The sequence below is a fragment of the Schistocerca gregaria genome, chromosome 2 (assembly GCF_023897955.1).
Source record: "Schistocerca gregaria isolate iqSchGreg1 chromosome 2, iqSchGreg1.2, whole genome shotgun sequence".
Lineage (NCBI taxonomy): Eukaryota > Metazoa > Arthropoda > Insecta > Orthoptera > Acrididae > Schistocerca > Schistocerca gregaria.
In genome coordinates this window covers 717,117,674-717,133,170 of record NC_064921.1, presented here as the reverse complement: position 1 = coordinate 717,133,170, position 15,497 = coordinate 717,117,674, and the positions used below count along the sequence as shown (strand labels likewise).

The window sequence follows — 15,497 nt, the reverse complement described above, 5'->3', positions numbered from 1 at the left end:
CTTCTTTTTAAACGAGGTTTTGGGGACCATATCCATTTAAGGATAAGAAACAAGTTTCTGTCAGTTATCATAATTTCGCTTCTTTATTATTTCATAATGAGTCTTGAGACTAGTGATCTTAGTCTAAAACACACTTTGTGATACGCACTTTGAATATGACGTAATAAAAATCAACAGCACGATAGCTTGGGAAAATCGTTTCATACTCACCTGTAAATGGGTGAAAAGCTATCATCAACCTGAAGTTTGGTTTGACACAACTGTGGTTTCCTAGGCACGATCCTACAAGGTCTTCGGCTATGGGCACATAAATGTCCATCAAAACACAGAATGGATTCCACACAACATGTCGATTTTGGGAATGACGATGAAAAGTAGTCCCATTCTTTCTCGCTAGTCAACATGTTTTATAAAAGAGCTGAGTGATTCTGTTCTCAATTAGAACAAAAAAGTCTCCTCCATTTAAGAAACACTATATAATGTAAGAGAGATATGTTTCACCTGTAGACTGTCAATCTATTTTCCGCCGTCGGCCAAATTCTGCATAAGTGGTGGTTCTGAGTGGCCCTACTAAAATGTTTTATATGAATATATTACAGGACAACGAAATTTTGCATTACTACTGTATAAGGAAGAACAACATTAAGAAAGCCAGAACAGCCATTTAAGTAGTTATAACACATGAGCGTCTCACCATTGGCAAAAGATTCCGGAGGGGTTCCCCATTCAGATCTCCGGAAGGGGACTGCCAAAGGGGTGGGGAGGAGGTTACGATAAGAAAAATACTTAATAACCGACGAAAGAAGAAAGTTCTACGTGTCGGGGCGTGGAATATCAGAAGCTTGAACGGGGTAGGGAAACTAGAAATCGGAGAAAGGAATTGCAAAGGCTGAATCTAGATATAGTGTGGGTTAGTGAAGTGAAATGGAGAGAAGACAAGGATATCAAGTAAGATAGTACAGGGTAATATAAACAGAAGCAAAAGATGCTGTAAGGGGAGTAGGATTCGTTATGAATAGGAAGGTACGGTAGAGAGTATGTTAATGTGAAAGTTAAGTGATAGGGTTGTTGTTATCAGAATCCAAAGCAAACCAGCACCGACAACGATAGTTCTGGTATACATGACAAAGTTGCAAGCTGAAGATGAAGAGATAGAGAAAGTGTATGAGGATATTGAAAGGGTATTACGGTATGTAAAGGAAGGTGAAAATATAATGGTCATGGGGGACTGGAATGCAGCTGTAGAGAAAGGAGTAGAAGAAAAGGTTACAGGAGAATATGAGCTTGGGACAAGGAAGGAGAGAGGCGGAAGATTAATTGAGTTCTATAATAAACTTCAGTTAGTAATAGCGAATACTCTGTTCACGGATCGCAGGAGGAGGAGATATACTTGGAAAACGCCGGGAGTAGGGGAAGATTTCAGTTAGATTACATCATGGTCGGATAGAAATTCCGAAATCTGATATTGAATTGTAAGGCGTACTGAGGGGCAGGTATAAACACAGATAACAGTATACTAATGATGAAGAGTGGGCTGAACTTTAAGAGATTGGTCAGGAAGAATTATTGTACGAAGAAGTGGGACAGGGAAGTACTAAGGAATGAAGAGATATGCTTCAAGTTCTCTAAAGCTATAGATACGGCAATAAGGAATATCTAAATGGTTCAAATGGCTCTGAGCACTATGGGATTTAACATCTGAGGTCATCAGTCCCCTAGAACTTAGAACTAATTAAACATAACTAACCTAAGGGCATCACACACATCCATACCCATGACCGTAGCGCTCGCGCGGTTCCAGACTGAAGCGCCTAGAACCGCTCGGCCACACAGGCCGGCGAATATCTCATTAGGCGGAAGAGGAATGGACATCTCTAAAAAGGGCAATCATGGTAGTTGGAAAAAGAAAAACACAGGTACAAAGAAGGTAACAGCGAAGAAACCATGGGTAACAGAATAAATCTTCCAGTTGATCGATGAAAGAAGGAAGTACAAAACTGTTCAGTGAAATTCTGAATACAGAAATACAAATCGCTGAGAACGAAAGAAAAAGGAAGTGCCCGGAGCTAAGACGAAATGGCTGCATGAAAACTGGAAACGAATCTAAGAAGACATGATTGTCGGAAGGAATGTTTCAGCATGTAGAAAAGTCAGAACAATTTTCAGTGAAATTAGAAGCAAGGATAGTAACAGTCCAAGAGGATTTCCACTGTTAATTCAGAGCAGAGAGCAGATAGGTGGAGAGAGTACATTGAAGGGTTCTATTGAGGGGAAAAATTTGTCTGATGTGATGGAAGAAGAGACAGAAGTAGATTTAGAAGAGAGAGGGGATTCAGAATTAAAATCAGAATTTAAAAGAGCTTTGAAGACTTAAGATCGAAAAAGGCAGAAGGGATAGATAACTTCCCACCAGAATCTCTCAAATCAATGGGGAAAGTGGCAACAAAACGAGTATTCACGTTCGTGTGTAGAATGCACGAGTCTGGCGATATACCATCTGAGTTTTGGAAAAATAACATCCACACAATTCCGGAGACTGCAAGTGCTGACAAGTGTAAGTATTACCGTATAATCAGCTTAACAGCTCACGTATGCAAGTTGCTGGTAAGAATAATATACAGAAGAACAGAAAAGAAAATTTAGGATCTGTTAGATGTCGAGCAGTTTGGCGTTAGCAAATGTAAAGGCGGTTGATAATGAAATGAAGACGAAAGAAAAATTCAAGACACGGTAACAGAATTTGTCAATCTGGAAAGAGCGTTCGACAACGTAAAATCGTGCAAGATATTCTGAGGAAAATGGGTTGCCTTGCGTGTGTTGCAGGCCACAGGAGGTCTCAGATGTCTCGCGTTGGTGGCCGAGCAACAATTCCACTTGAGTACCTCTCTGACTTGCCTGTGGACCTGTATGAGTCATCAGCTTTGGATGCCACTGACATATTTTTTAGCATTTGCAGGATAAAGATGTAGACGAGGTGCTCAGATTAACCTCACGTATGGTATGGCCTCACGTTTAGAGAATGTTCCAGGATGTTTACAAAGTGTCATTAAAGCTACTCAGAGGTTTTAGATGTTCACAAGGAAGTTAAGGGCACTATAATGGTATGACGTGCATATCCACCTTTAGCCAACTGCCACTGGCCCTGGAGCCAATTCGGACGACTTAAGACACCAGACAGAGATATGTTAAGAACTACAGATCGAGTGGCGTCGAACCACGTCTCTTACGAAGTGGGACAGGGGACTGTTCCCATCTATAGCACCAAGGACTCCCAGTGGGGACCCAAAGATGGAATACCAGCATTGGTGGGTTGAAGATTCATGAGGCTGCTCCCTCAGTAAGCAGTGGACACAGCACAACCACAGGTACCAGCCGACATCAAGATGGACATCGAACCCCTATTTGGTCTGTTCACCTTCACCTCCCTCCCCTCCCCCCTTCCTTGGTACGGTGCTGTGATACCGACAGAGACTCTTTCGACCACGTTAAAAGGGGGAAGGATGTTATATCTTGGTTCAAAGGCACCGACCTCAGTAGCCTATGATATACGCTGCCATAGGTTTCACCTGCAGACGATAAGATGTGTCCACAAGTAATCACATAGGCATGGACTCCGACGTCATGCAGGAAATAAAACCGGCTGTATTAGCAGCATGAACTCACTTCGTGATAAGCTGACACTACGTATAAGTGCTGTTATTGGATCTCACTTGGACAACTTTTTCGACTGCGAATGTACTGATACTGATGGAGTTGGCTGGCGGAAGTGGCCGAGCGGTTCTAGGCGCTACAGTCTGGAACCGCGCGACCGATACGGTCGCAGGTTCGAATCCTGCCTCGGGCGTGGATGTGTGTGGTGTCCTTAGGTTAGTTAGGTTTAAGTAGTTCTAAGTTCTAGGGGACTGATGACCTTAGAAGTTAAGTCTAGTAGTGCTCAGAGCCATTTGAACCATTTATTAATGAAGGTGAGTAACCATGGATTATCTGGTTTCTGCTCTTGGTGTGCATCTATAGCTTTACGACGACCTGGCGCGGACTAGTTTTGTGAGCTCTCACGTGGTAATCGTTTATCCGTCGCCACTGTATGACAAAGAATGTGTTCTGTTCATAGTTCCGCGTAGTCAGCGCGTACACAACTTTTCCACTAGAGCGAGCCTCACTAAGCACAACAGCGCAGGCGTAGCGCTCGTCTGTCTCCACACTACGAGATGGTGCTGCCATAGAGATGGACCAAATTCTGCTTCCGCCGATCTGCGTATTAATTTGTAACGCAGCCAGTGAGATTGCTGCTAGTGTAGAACCTTTTCTCCTCGCAGATCACACTCGCGCAGTGATACATTAACGCGCGAGGTATTATGAGTGTACAGACCTCCAACTAGTCAGTCAGCATTTGTCTGCACCACTCTGTACGAGTCTGCATTTGTCTGTACCAGTCTCTAGTCAAGCCTCAGTCTCCACCTAATAAGATTACCACATTCCTGTACATAGCCATGAAGATAAATGTATAGACACTTTTGTCAAGTATCAGAGATATATGTGAGAATAAGATTAAGGTACCAATACCAAAGACTTCAGATTGTCAATTGGAAATAGCATCCAGAACCAAGTTAAGTAATTTTTATGCTTGTTATTATTTTAAAAAATGCGTGTGAAAATTAATCAAGATCTGTTTAAAGTTGGTTACCGTCAATCTGCTATTCTAAGCGTGCAAGTGTCATTTCTATCGTCTTACCTAACGACAGAGGATAAACAAGCTACGATAAGACCACGAGACATATTGCTGACACTCACTTACTTCGTTAGAGCGAAAAGTCAAATAATCTGATGGTGTGTACACTGAAGGTCTTACAGTACGCACACCACAGTTTGTTACAGTTTAGCAGGTTTAATACTTATCAGCGAACATTTCACTTAGAAGTAAGAGATTTTTCCACGGCAGGTTTATGTTGGTTTCACGAATGACACATGGGCGATTTCTTTCCCTGTAATTTCAAACTTTTCTGGTCTTCATCCATAAAGTTACATCGCTGACAGGAGACTGACAAAAAATTTATCTTTTTGCAGAGCGTTTTGTTGGACGAAACCGGAAAACTACACAGAGATCCAACAGAGCAGGACAACAGTGAAAAAATGATGCATGAGAACTTCAGGTGGCAAACCGTGTGGCAATATTTCCGGGCAGCTGGTGGCCTCTGCCTGTTGTTTTCTGTGGCTATCATGATAGTCATCGCACAAATTATCACCAGCGGTTCGGACTATGTCGTAACGTTTTGGTAAGAAAATGTAAATAGTATTATAAATTAAAGTCTTATGACAATATGATAAACTTTACTTTCGTTTATTTGTCCATAACATTACATTAGTTATGCCCTGTCATCTCTTTTCATGGCGATGGAACAGCGACAAATTATTTTTGATTGATAGAGAAGGATTTCACTTGACGCCATACAGATATAATGTAGAGAAAGGTAAATGAACCTATTTCACTCTAACAGTGGGACTACACACGGTTGTCATATTACCGGACACTGATATATGCCCAAAATTTCCAGCATCAATTGCAGAAACTCATGCGACAGTTTATATGCCCTTTATTTATCACACACAACAATATGCCTCCCAGGAACCACTGGCAGATATTGCACACCATTTTTTCAAATATATAAACATTCCTATTAAATTCAACAGATTTTTTGAGTGATCAGATCGCTCTGAAAAACAGACAGTAGTCTCACTGCACAGAATACCTCATAAAATGTGAAAATTAGCCCAAAACTTTCAGATATTAGAAATATGTATCATATTTTTCAGATGTATTACATACAGCTCGTTTACATACTTACTCATACTTTTTAGTGATTTGAAATATGTTCCTCGCCACTAACACAACAGTTTGACATGTATATGTATTGGATTCGAGTACTGTAAATTATCGATCTGTCAATATGTGTTTATAATAGTCACGTACTATATGTAAAGTTTTGGACATATAGGATTATTTGACATCGGGTAAACAAATATTAAATAAGTTTTGTAATACACTTCTTGCACTTTACGTAAATGTACAGCCAAGGTCTAATGATTTATAATATTCCTAATTTTTTAGGCTTCTGTAGAGGACAAATAAATCTGTTGAAACCGGAAAAATGAAATGAAAATATCTCTGAAAATATAACAGCTATGAATAAAATAATGCTCACTCTATCCTGGGGTTACAACCCATGTCCTGCCGCCATATTCCTTCTTCTTGTTAGTGTTATCCATATACAACTATCCTCGCTGACTCTACAGAGAACCTCATTTTTTCCCACTGAACTTTAAGTATCTGTCTGTAACAGTTCATCTCTTTCAATTCTGACCTTTTTCAATTTTCAAAACGTTCCTGATTCACTTCCCTATGATGCTGCATTCCAGACGTTAATCTTCATAAATTTCTTTCTCAATTTGAGGCCTACCTTTGATATTAGTGGACTTATTTGGTAAGAAATTCTGTCTTTATGTCTGCTAGTCTCTTAATATATATTCTTCCTTCTTGGTCCATCATGTATTATTTTGCTTCCAAGGAAACAGGATTCATTCACTCTTCCTATTACATGGTCGCCAGTGCTGCCGCTACGTTCGTCGGTAATCTCATCCTGACCACTCCCAGTGCTATCGACGTTCTTCGTTTCACTCTCAGTCCGTATTCTGTTCGAAGCAGAATGTTCATCCCATTCTGTAGGTCTTGTAATCCTTTATCAGTTTCACGGAGAACGGCTGCGCCGTCAGCGAATCTCATCATTGACATCCTTTCACTTTGAATTTTAATCTCACCTCTCATGCTTGTTTTACTTTTTCTGAGACTCTTCGATATTTGTATTGAATAATAGAGAAAAAAGACAGAATTTATACCTTACACCCTTCTCTCGACTTCTTTCTTGATTTCTTGTTATTATTGTTTCATCTCAGTTCGCTATAACTTACATCATTTTGTACATGGACTATGAAACATCTTGCACCACTTTACATTCTCTAATACCTTTTTATGTTGTCAGAATTTCTGATTTACTTTTCCCGAAGCCAATTTGATCGTAATGTAAAGGATCATTAACCTTCTTCTCTAACCACTCATATTTTATTCTCTTCAGCAATTATTATGCTTAAACGGTCAAACTGAATGTGTAATACTTCTCGAATTTGTCTCTATTTGTTATCACCGGGAACGTATGGATGATATTCGTGTGAAAGCCTCATGGCGAGTCTCCAGTGTCATAAACTCTATACACTGAATTGAATAAGCGTTGGCTGTAAGTTTTTCTGTGTAGTCTGGAACAGTAAGTAGTTTGCAGTGGCCATCTGCGTCATCAGATATCTCTGTGACGTGTTAGTGGGTAGTACATTTGATTACAGCACTGTCCTCGAAACCCCTAAATTCGAGGAAGGCTCCCTGCCTTGTACACTGAGTTAATTTGTTTAAATGAAATCTTGTCAGTTACTAATTCTAGGTAACATGTAATCTGGTTGAAACATTCGGTAACTGTAATGCTGCTGATGTGCACAGGTCTAACACTGAGGTACTGAGGACGTCCCTCCAGATGCAACTGGAGGCGGCCGGTGGCAGCAACCAGACGTTGTCAGAGGAGCTGGAGTCACTTCCGCCCAGTGAGTTCTTCCTGGAACTATACGGAGGCCTCGTGGTGGGCTGCATCCTGCTCACTCAAATACGATCCATCGCCTTCTTCAAAATGTGCATGCGGGCGTCGCGAAACATGCATAACACCATGTTCAACTGTATCCTCCGGGCGCCTATGCGCTTCTTCGACACGAACCCATCTGGACGAATTCTCAACAGGTTCTCTAAGGATATGGGGTCTACCGATGAACTCCTGCCACAGTTTTTGATCATGATGATTCAGGTACGTGTTTGTAATTCTGTTTCAGCAACTTTTAAGAGATTTATCAATGAAATAATAATAATAATAACAATAATAATAATAATAATAATGTTGTGGTAGGAAAATAATCATCGCTATCATTATATACACTTCAAGCTTTAGGCCTTTCATTTTTGCGTTTTACGTTATCCTTGGCGTCCTCGGTCTTCCTTGACATCCACCAACAGACTTAAATCTTCTTATTGGGAAAAGTGATCTTTATCCACTAATTCTTTCAAGATGTTCGTTCCTTTTTCCTTTTTTCTTCTGCATTGGTGAAGAGATTAAATACATTAAGTTTTTCCCAAATTTCCGAATTTCGAAACCTGTCAGCTCTTGTGCAGCTCTTTACTCATATTAGAAATCTCATCTCAGTTGCTTTATACTACTTTTTTTAGCGTTTGTGTCTAACCCATGAATCACTTCAATAAATAAGTGTGGGAAATGCAATTTTCCTGTAAAATTTGAATCTTGTTTCTTTCTTCATTTTATTTTTAGACAGCTGTTTATTGTTACACATATATTCCCAGATTTCGCTAATGTATTCTCTACGTCTTCGTCATGCTCATATGTGATGTCGCCACCTAAATAGTTAATATGTTTGAGCTGATTTATCATTATTCTGTTAATCACAATATTTGTTCTTACAGGATATTTTCCTTTAAAAACCATTGATTTTATCTTGCTTTCTGAAATCGTCAGACCGAAGTCTTCACAAATCTTTCCTAATAAGTGTATTCCCCTTTGTAGGTCATTTTCCGCCAGCAGAGTGGCATCGTCTACATACAAAAGGCAATTCAGTTAATCTTAATTTCCCCGAGAAAATAATCATCAATCCTTAAATACTGTACTGTTTGATAACGTTTTTCACTCGGACGCTGAAAGACACACATACTCACCAAGAAAGGTTCTCTTTAAAATCCAAACGTCGGCTCTAAAATGCATATCTTAGAAGCTATGAGCGCTTGTTCTATAGAAGTGTTTCAAAGTAGTGAACCTGAACAAAAGCTCATTGCTCTTAAGGTATGCATTTTAACGCTCACGTTTAGAGATCTTTTTTTCTTGTTTTGGTGTAAAGAACTTGCCCCCCCCCCCCCAGAGTTTGTAGAAGTATTTTTGGAACACCCTCGATATGACGTCTTAGAAAAAAGGAGAAAGATTTTCGGACTGACTTCAGGAGTAAGGTGTATCGATCTGCCGCTTGTTGGCTTGTACACTCCTGGAAATTGAAATAAGAACACCGTGAATTCATTGTCCCAGGAAGGGGAAACTTTATTGACACATTCCTGGGGTCAGATACATCACATGATCACACTGACAGAACCACAGGCACATAGACACAGGCAACAGAGCATGCACAATGTCGCCACTAGTACAGTGTATATCCACCTTTCGCAGCAATGCAGGCTGCTATTCTCCCATGGATAGATGCTGGATGTAGTCCTGTGGAACGGCTTGCCATGCCATTTCCACCTGGCGCCTCAGTTGGACCAGCGTTCGTGCTGGACGTGCAGACCGCGTGAGACGACGCTTCATCCAGTCCCAAACATGCTCAATGGGGGACAGATCTAGAGATCTTACTGGCCAGGGTAGTTGACTTACACCTTCTAGAGCACGTTGGGTGGCACGGGATACATGCGGACGTGCATTGTCCTGTTGGAACAGCAAGTTCCCTTGCCGGTCTAGGAATGGTAGAACGATGGGTTCGATGACGGTTTGGATGTACCATGCACTATTCAGTGTCCCCTCGACGATCACCAGAGGTGTACGGCCAGTGTAGGAGATCGCTCCCCACACCATGATGCCGGGTGTTGGCCCTGTGTGCCTCGGTCGTATGCAGTCCTGATTGTGGCGCTCACCTGCACGGCGCCAAACACGCATACGACCATCATTGGCACCAAGGCAGAAGCGACTCTCATCGCTGAAGACGACACGTCTCCATTCGTCCCTCCATTCACGCCTGTCGCGACACCACTGGAGGCGGGCTGCACGATGTTGGGGCGTGAGCGGAAGACGGCCTAACGGTGTGCGGGACCGTAGCCCAGCTTCATGGAGACGGCTGCGAATGGTCCTCGCCGATACCCCAGGAGCAACAGTGTCCCTAATTTGCTGGGAAGTGGCGGTGCGGTCCCCTACGGCACTGCGTAGGATCCTACGGTCTTGGCGTGCATTCGTGCGTCGCTGCGGTCCGGTCCGAGGTCGACGGGCACGTGCACCTTCCGCCGACCACTGGCGACAACATCGATGTACTGTGGAAACCTCACGCCCCACGTGTTGAGCAATTCGGCGGTACGTCCACCCGGCCTCCCGCATGCCCACTATACGCCCTCGCTCAAAGTCCGTCAACTGCACATACGGTTCACGTCCACGCTGTCGCGGCATGCTACCAGTGTTAAAGACTGCGATGGAGCTCCGTATGCCACGGCAAACTGGCTGACACTGACGGGGGCGGTGCACAAATGCTGCGCAGCTAGCGCCATTCGACGGCCAACACCGCGGTTCCTGGTGTGTCCGCTGTGCCGTGCGTGTGATCATTGCTTGTACAGCCCTCTCGCAGTGTCCGGAGCAAGTATGGTGGGTCTGACACACCGGTGTCAATGTGTTCTTTTTTCCATTTCCAGGAGTGTATCATATCATTGGAATATACGACGGAATCTTAGAAATAACAAAACTGCTTGCTTACTTAGCGGGACTAGCACTTCTGGAAGAAACGGTTGGTCGTACCCCTAGGTATGCAGGAGGCGAAAGTGATACTTTAGAAAAGTCATCTATGTACTGTAGACGTTAATACGTGGTGCTGCAGAATTACTCGTGTCTATTTCCTCATCAAGGTTTAGAGGAATCGAAAATGTGCCAGTTAAAAGAGCGTGTTTGTCCTGCAGTCTAACAACGGCCTTCCCCCTCCCAGCCGACACGTCCTTCGATCATCCTTCCTAGCACCCATATACCTTTGCAGCTCTTTTTCGCATCCATCCCCCTTTGGTAACTCCACCATATTTATTGAGAGATGACCTGAAAGGATTTGCTAGATTACAGTATCACTGCGTTTCAGCACCAGCCACAGCAAGGCCATCTGCATTTTTACAGTGAAGCGTCAAAAGAAAGCTTCAATAGAATATGCTGATTGCAAAATAACCTGTGTACTTATTTTTAACATCGTTTGAATGAAGAGTACCAACATTCCTGTTGCACCTTTGTGGTGAGAAGTAAATGATCAGTCAATGGAGTACTTTTGAGGATAAAGCCAAGTTGTTGTTTCCATTTTTCTAGAGTCCAGGCACTGAGTACGTAATAACCTTTCTGTGATCCCGTCAAAAAGACGACTGCATCGGTAGTCAAAATATCCTGCAGTAAAAATGTAGATAGCAGCTCGACTGTATTCCATTAGTCAAACTTATATTAGTTGCTGTTTGCTACAGAGCCGTTTCTTTCAGACAGATATGCTATTCGTAATGGCGCGGTTATTAAGTGTCGAGCTATTCTTAAACGACCTCGTGTATGAAGGAAACCACAATCCATTTTCTCGTTTCAGATTTACCTGGTGCTGTGCGGAATTCTGGCCATGGTCCTCGTCGTGAACTACGTTCTTATTGTTCCCATGGTAATCGTCGGAGCGTTATTCATTTATGTGGCAAGACTCTTCATGACAACTGGAAGAAATGTTAAGAGACTGGAGGGTGTCCGTAAGTATCGTGTCAGCAACTACACGTCGGCTAGGCTTTTTCTTCAATGCAAGCAAGTACAATTTGTATGGTAATAAATGGCCGTTATAATTCCATATTCTCTAATACAAAATGTAAGGTGTGTGTGTGTGTGTGTGTGTGTGTGTGTGTGTGTGTGTGTGTGTGTGTGTGTGTGTGTGTGTGAGTGAGTGAGTGTGGTAAAAACTGAACTACTGCCATGATCAGTGACCGTGAAGTTCTGATTTCTTAAGCTGTGCGGCATCAACCATTATATCCCAAAAAGAATTGGATACGCAATCTGACCGTGAATATTTAACAGGACAGTTACAGACGCATAGGTTTATTTAATCAATACGCAACTAAGAATAATTCTGTATGGCAAACATTGAATAGGAAATAAAGGTTCACTAATCAATTGACCAATAACTGAATAATGTGTTTGCATTCGGCTTATAGCTCCAAGCAGTGCAATACGCAGCTTCAAATAAGACAGCAGCTTTTTTTTAAAATTCAGGAGAGAAAGATACTTTAGAATCTAAAGCACGACCTATTGAAAAGAAAATGTTCGCGCTTATGACATCTTCCATGAAATAAGAGGGGAGAAACTTACGAGGTTTCATTACATCATGCAGAAAAATATTGCCTCAAATCTGAAAGTGGAGAAACCGCAGGTAAACTATGAAGACACTCAATCAACACGGATTTAGAAAACATCGTTCTTGTGAAACACAACTAGCTCTTTACTCATACGATGTGTTTAGTGTTATTGACAAGGCATTTCAAGTTGATTCCCTATTCTTTGATTTATAGCAGACACTTTACCACACAAGCGGCTGGTAGTGAAATTGTGTGCTTATTGAATATCGTCTCAGTTATGTGACTGGATTTGTGATTTCCCGTTCGTAGTAATTGACGGAAAGTCATCGAGTAAAACAGAAATGATTTCTGGCGTTCCACAAGGTAGTGTTATAGGCCCTTTGCTGTTCCTTATCTATATAAGCGATTTGGGAGAGAATATGAGCAGCCGTCTTAGGTTGTTTGCAGATGACGCTGTCTTTTATCCACTAACAAAGTCATCAGCAGATCAAAAAAATTTCAAAACGGTTTAGAAAAGATATCTGTAGGGGGCAAAAATTGGCAACTGACCCTGCGAAAAAGGAAAAAGATCAAATGTGTGTGTGAAATCTTATGGTACTTAACTGCTAAGGTAATCAGTCCCTAAGCTTGCACACTATTTAACCTAAATTATCCTAAGGATAGATACACACAGGCCTATACCCGAGGGAGGACTCGAACCTACAGGGGGGGGGGGGGGGGGAGGGGGGATGGTGGGGGTGCCGCCCGGTTCAGAATGGTTCTAATGGCTCTGAGCACTATGGGACTTAACAGCTGTCATCAGTCCCCTAGAACTACTTAAGCCTAACTAACCTAAGGACATCTCACACATCCATGCCCGAGGCAGGATTCGAACCTGCGACCGTAGCGGTCGCGCGGCCACTTTGGCCGGCTGTCACTTTATTTCAAGAATCATAACGAATACAAGTTTCTTCTCCGCACACTTTAGCTTTAATAGCAGGAATAATAGCTTCCTTCATAATTGCCTTTCCTTTATTATAGAGTATTTCTTTCAGTTCTTTGCTCATGCCTTCTGCTTTAATAAAGGTGACTTGTCTCTGTACTGGCCCCAACTATCTGCTTACATGTATTCTATTGAGATCGTTGCTTAAAAATGGTGACCTTTATGTGCAGCTATGAACCAGGTCGTATTCCGAAACACTTCTCGTTTTCTGACACGTCATTCATCTCTTTTCTCTGTCGAATAGGTGATATGCCATCAAATCGTTTATACTCCAAATGTGATCTGTTTTCACTGTCATTCTGTCTCCAAGGTCTACCCTGGAATTCACCATCTCTGTGGTCACCGATTCTTCTTCCGTGAAATAGTGGTTGGTTATAACATTGCTGTCTCTGGTTCTGTCTATAGGGTGCTGGGAAACCCCGTTAAAAACTTCTAGGACTTGTAGAGGGCAGTGAGTATATAATATTCTGTATAGGAACCCATGTCTTGAAACATACAATTTGCGTTCTATAACAGTTTCAATTGATGTGTTTAATTCATCCAATTCCGGCTGAGGAACTGAATTTGGCAAGACACAGTTGACTTATTAGGTAGCAATTCGAAGGACTTATTAGGTAGCAATTCGAAGGGGAACATAACGAAACATCCATCTATCACATAAGCACATTTGCTTGTATTAACACTTAAACATTACGTGATTACATTACTCCAAAACGAGAGAGAACCAAGCATAGTGTATGTACAGAAAGAAATGTTTAAATGTTAATACAAACATATGTGCTTACGTGATAAATGGATGTTTCGTTACGATTTCTTTCGAATTGTTACCTAGTAATTGTTCTGCGTCACGCCCACTTCAATTCTACCAGCAGAAGAGTATGAGTTAAACATCTGAATTGAAGTCGTCGTAGAACGGAAAAGGTACGTTTACAACATGGGTTCCTATTCAAAATATTATGTACTTACAAGTTCTAGAAGTTTTTAACGGAAGTCTCCAAACTCCCTCTATACATGGACCTCATCTCTGTGCCGATTTGGTTCTAGTCCGTCAACATCGATATTTCGCTGTTGTGAGTCTCTAAAAGTCCTTTATCTATCTTTTTTTCTTCGTTATCTATATATGTGCAAAATCGTCTCACCTGATCATCTGAGTTAACAATAGTTCCCGCCAACTGTCTTCGTATAACGGAAGGTAGCCATCTCATTACGCGCAACATCGATTTCTTAAACTGTTTATCTAAGCACCAGTTCTTGCCCAATTTCTTTTTAAAAAAAATCAGTTACTGTTCCATCAGCTTCTCACGAATATTTTTTATTATACAATCCACCTACACAACGCAAACCAAAGTGCGTTTTGACCAGTACTTCAACAAAAATGGCACCTCAAATCCTACATATGGGATTTCCTCTATCTTCATATAGGCATCTCCATCCAAACGATTGGCAACAAAAGATATATTGTTAGCTTGTGTCCATACTGATGAAAATATACTTCTAGAACTCCTAATAAAAGCAACAGGTTGTACATTTCCTTTTGCTTTGGATCTAATTAATTGCATACTCTGTACAAAACGTTCGGTATCGCCTACGTCACCGTTGCGCAAGCACGGCGAACTGAAAACTGCGAATGGCTCCGGAGCAAAGCTTCAGGCCATTCCAGGTTGCATTCGTGGTGGAGTGCAGCTTTCTTCCAGAGTCGCGTGACGGCTGCCTGTAGTAACTAGCCCAGTAATCTGAGGAACTAATACCGTTAGCTGTCCCTGTTTTCTAGCCACTTCGTGCATGTTTAAATCAAGATTCATGAACTTAGTGCCCTATTCTTCTCCAGTACTTTCAACATTTTCCAGCTCCTGTTGTGTTTTATTTATTTCTGTAAGCAATTTCATGTGTTCGTTATCTTGTTCTTCCTTAAAATCTGCGAACTTTTGACTAACTTCAAAAACAGCACGTTCTTGAGTTTCTAATACGTCATGTCTCAGTGTACTTATTACCGCTTTCTAATACTGATCAAAAGCTAGTCTCTCTTCTCTTAACTGCTTCGCTATGCTACTCTGCGTTTCTTTCAGTTGTTTATTTGTACATTTTAAGTTGTCTCCGATCCTAAACAGCCAATTATTTTGCAACGTTATCCTGAATTATCCACACATGTTCTTCGATTCTATTAGAAAGAGTATTCTGAATTTGCAAGATTAATTGCTTCATACCAGAAACATCTCCACACCTTCGGTTGGTTAATTCTATTTCCTGTTGACTGATCTGCGACAGTGGCGTGAACGCATTTTGAACCTCAACCTCTAGATCACTAATAGTATCTTCAGTTCT

General features: G+C 41.7%; 1 protein-coding gene across 3 annotated transcripts in view; it reads left to right on the top strand.

The window, feature by feature from the left end:
- LOC126334846 (ATP-binding cassette sub-family C member 4-like) overlaps positions 1–15,497 on the top strand; it is a 130,854-nt gene that overhangs the window by 79,240 nt on the left and 36,117 nt on the right. For all 3 annotated transcript variants that reach the window (XM_049997516.1, XM_049997515.1, XM_049997514.1), the window contains 3 exons: positions 5,065–5,273; positions 7,541–7,895; positions 11,446–11,596. In XM_049997516.1, the coding sequence (XP_049853473.1) occupies positions 5,065–5,273; positions 7,541–7,895; positions 11,446–11,596 (715 nt within the window). The remainder of the gene's footprint in view (positions 1–5,064; positions 5,274–7,540; positions 7,896–11,445; positions 11,597–15,497) is intronic.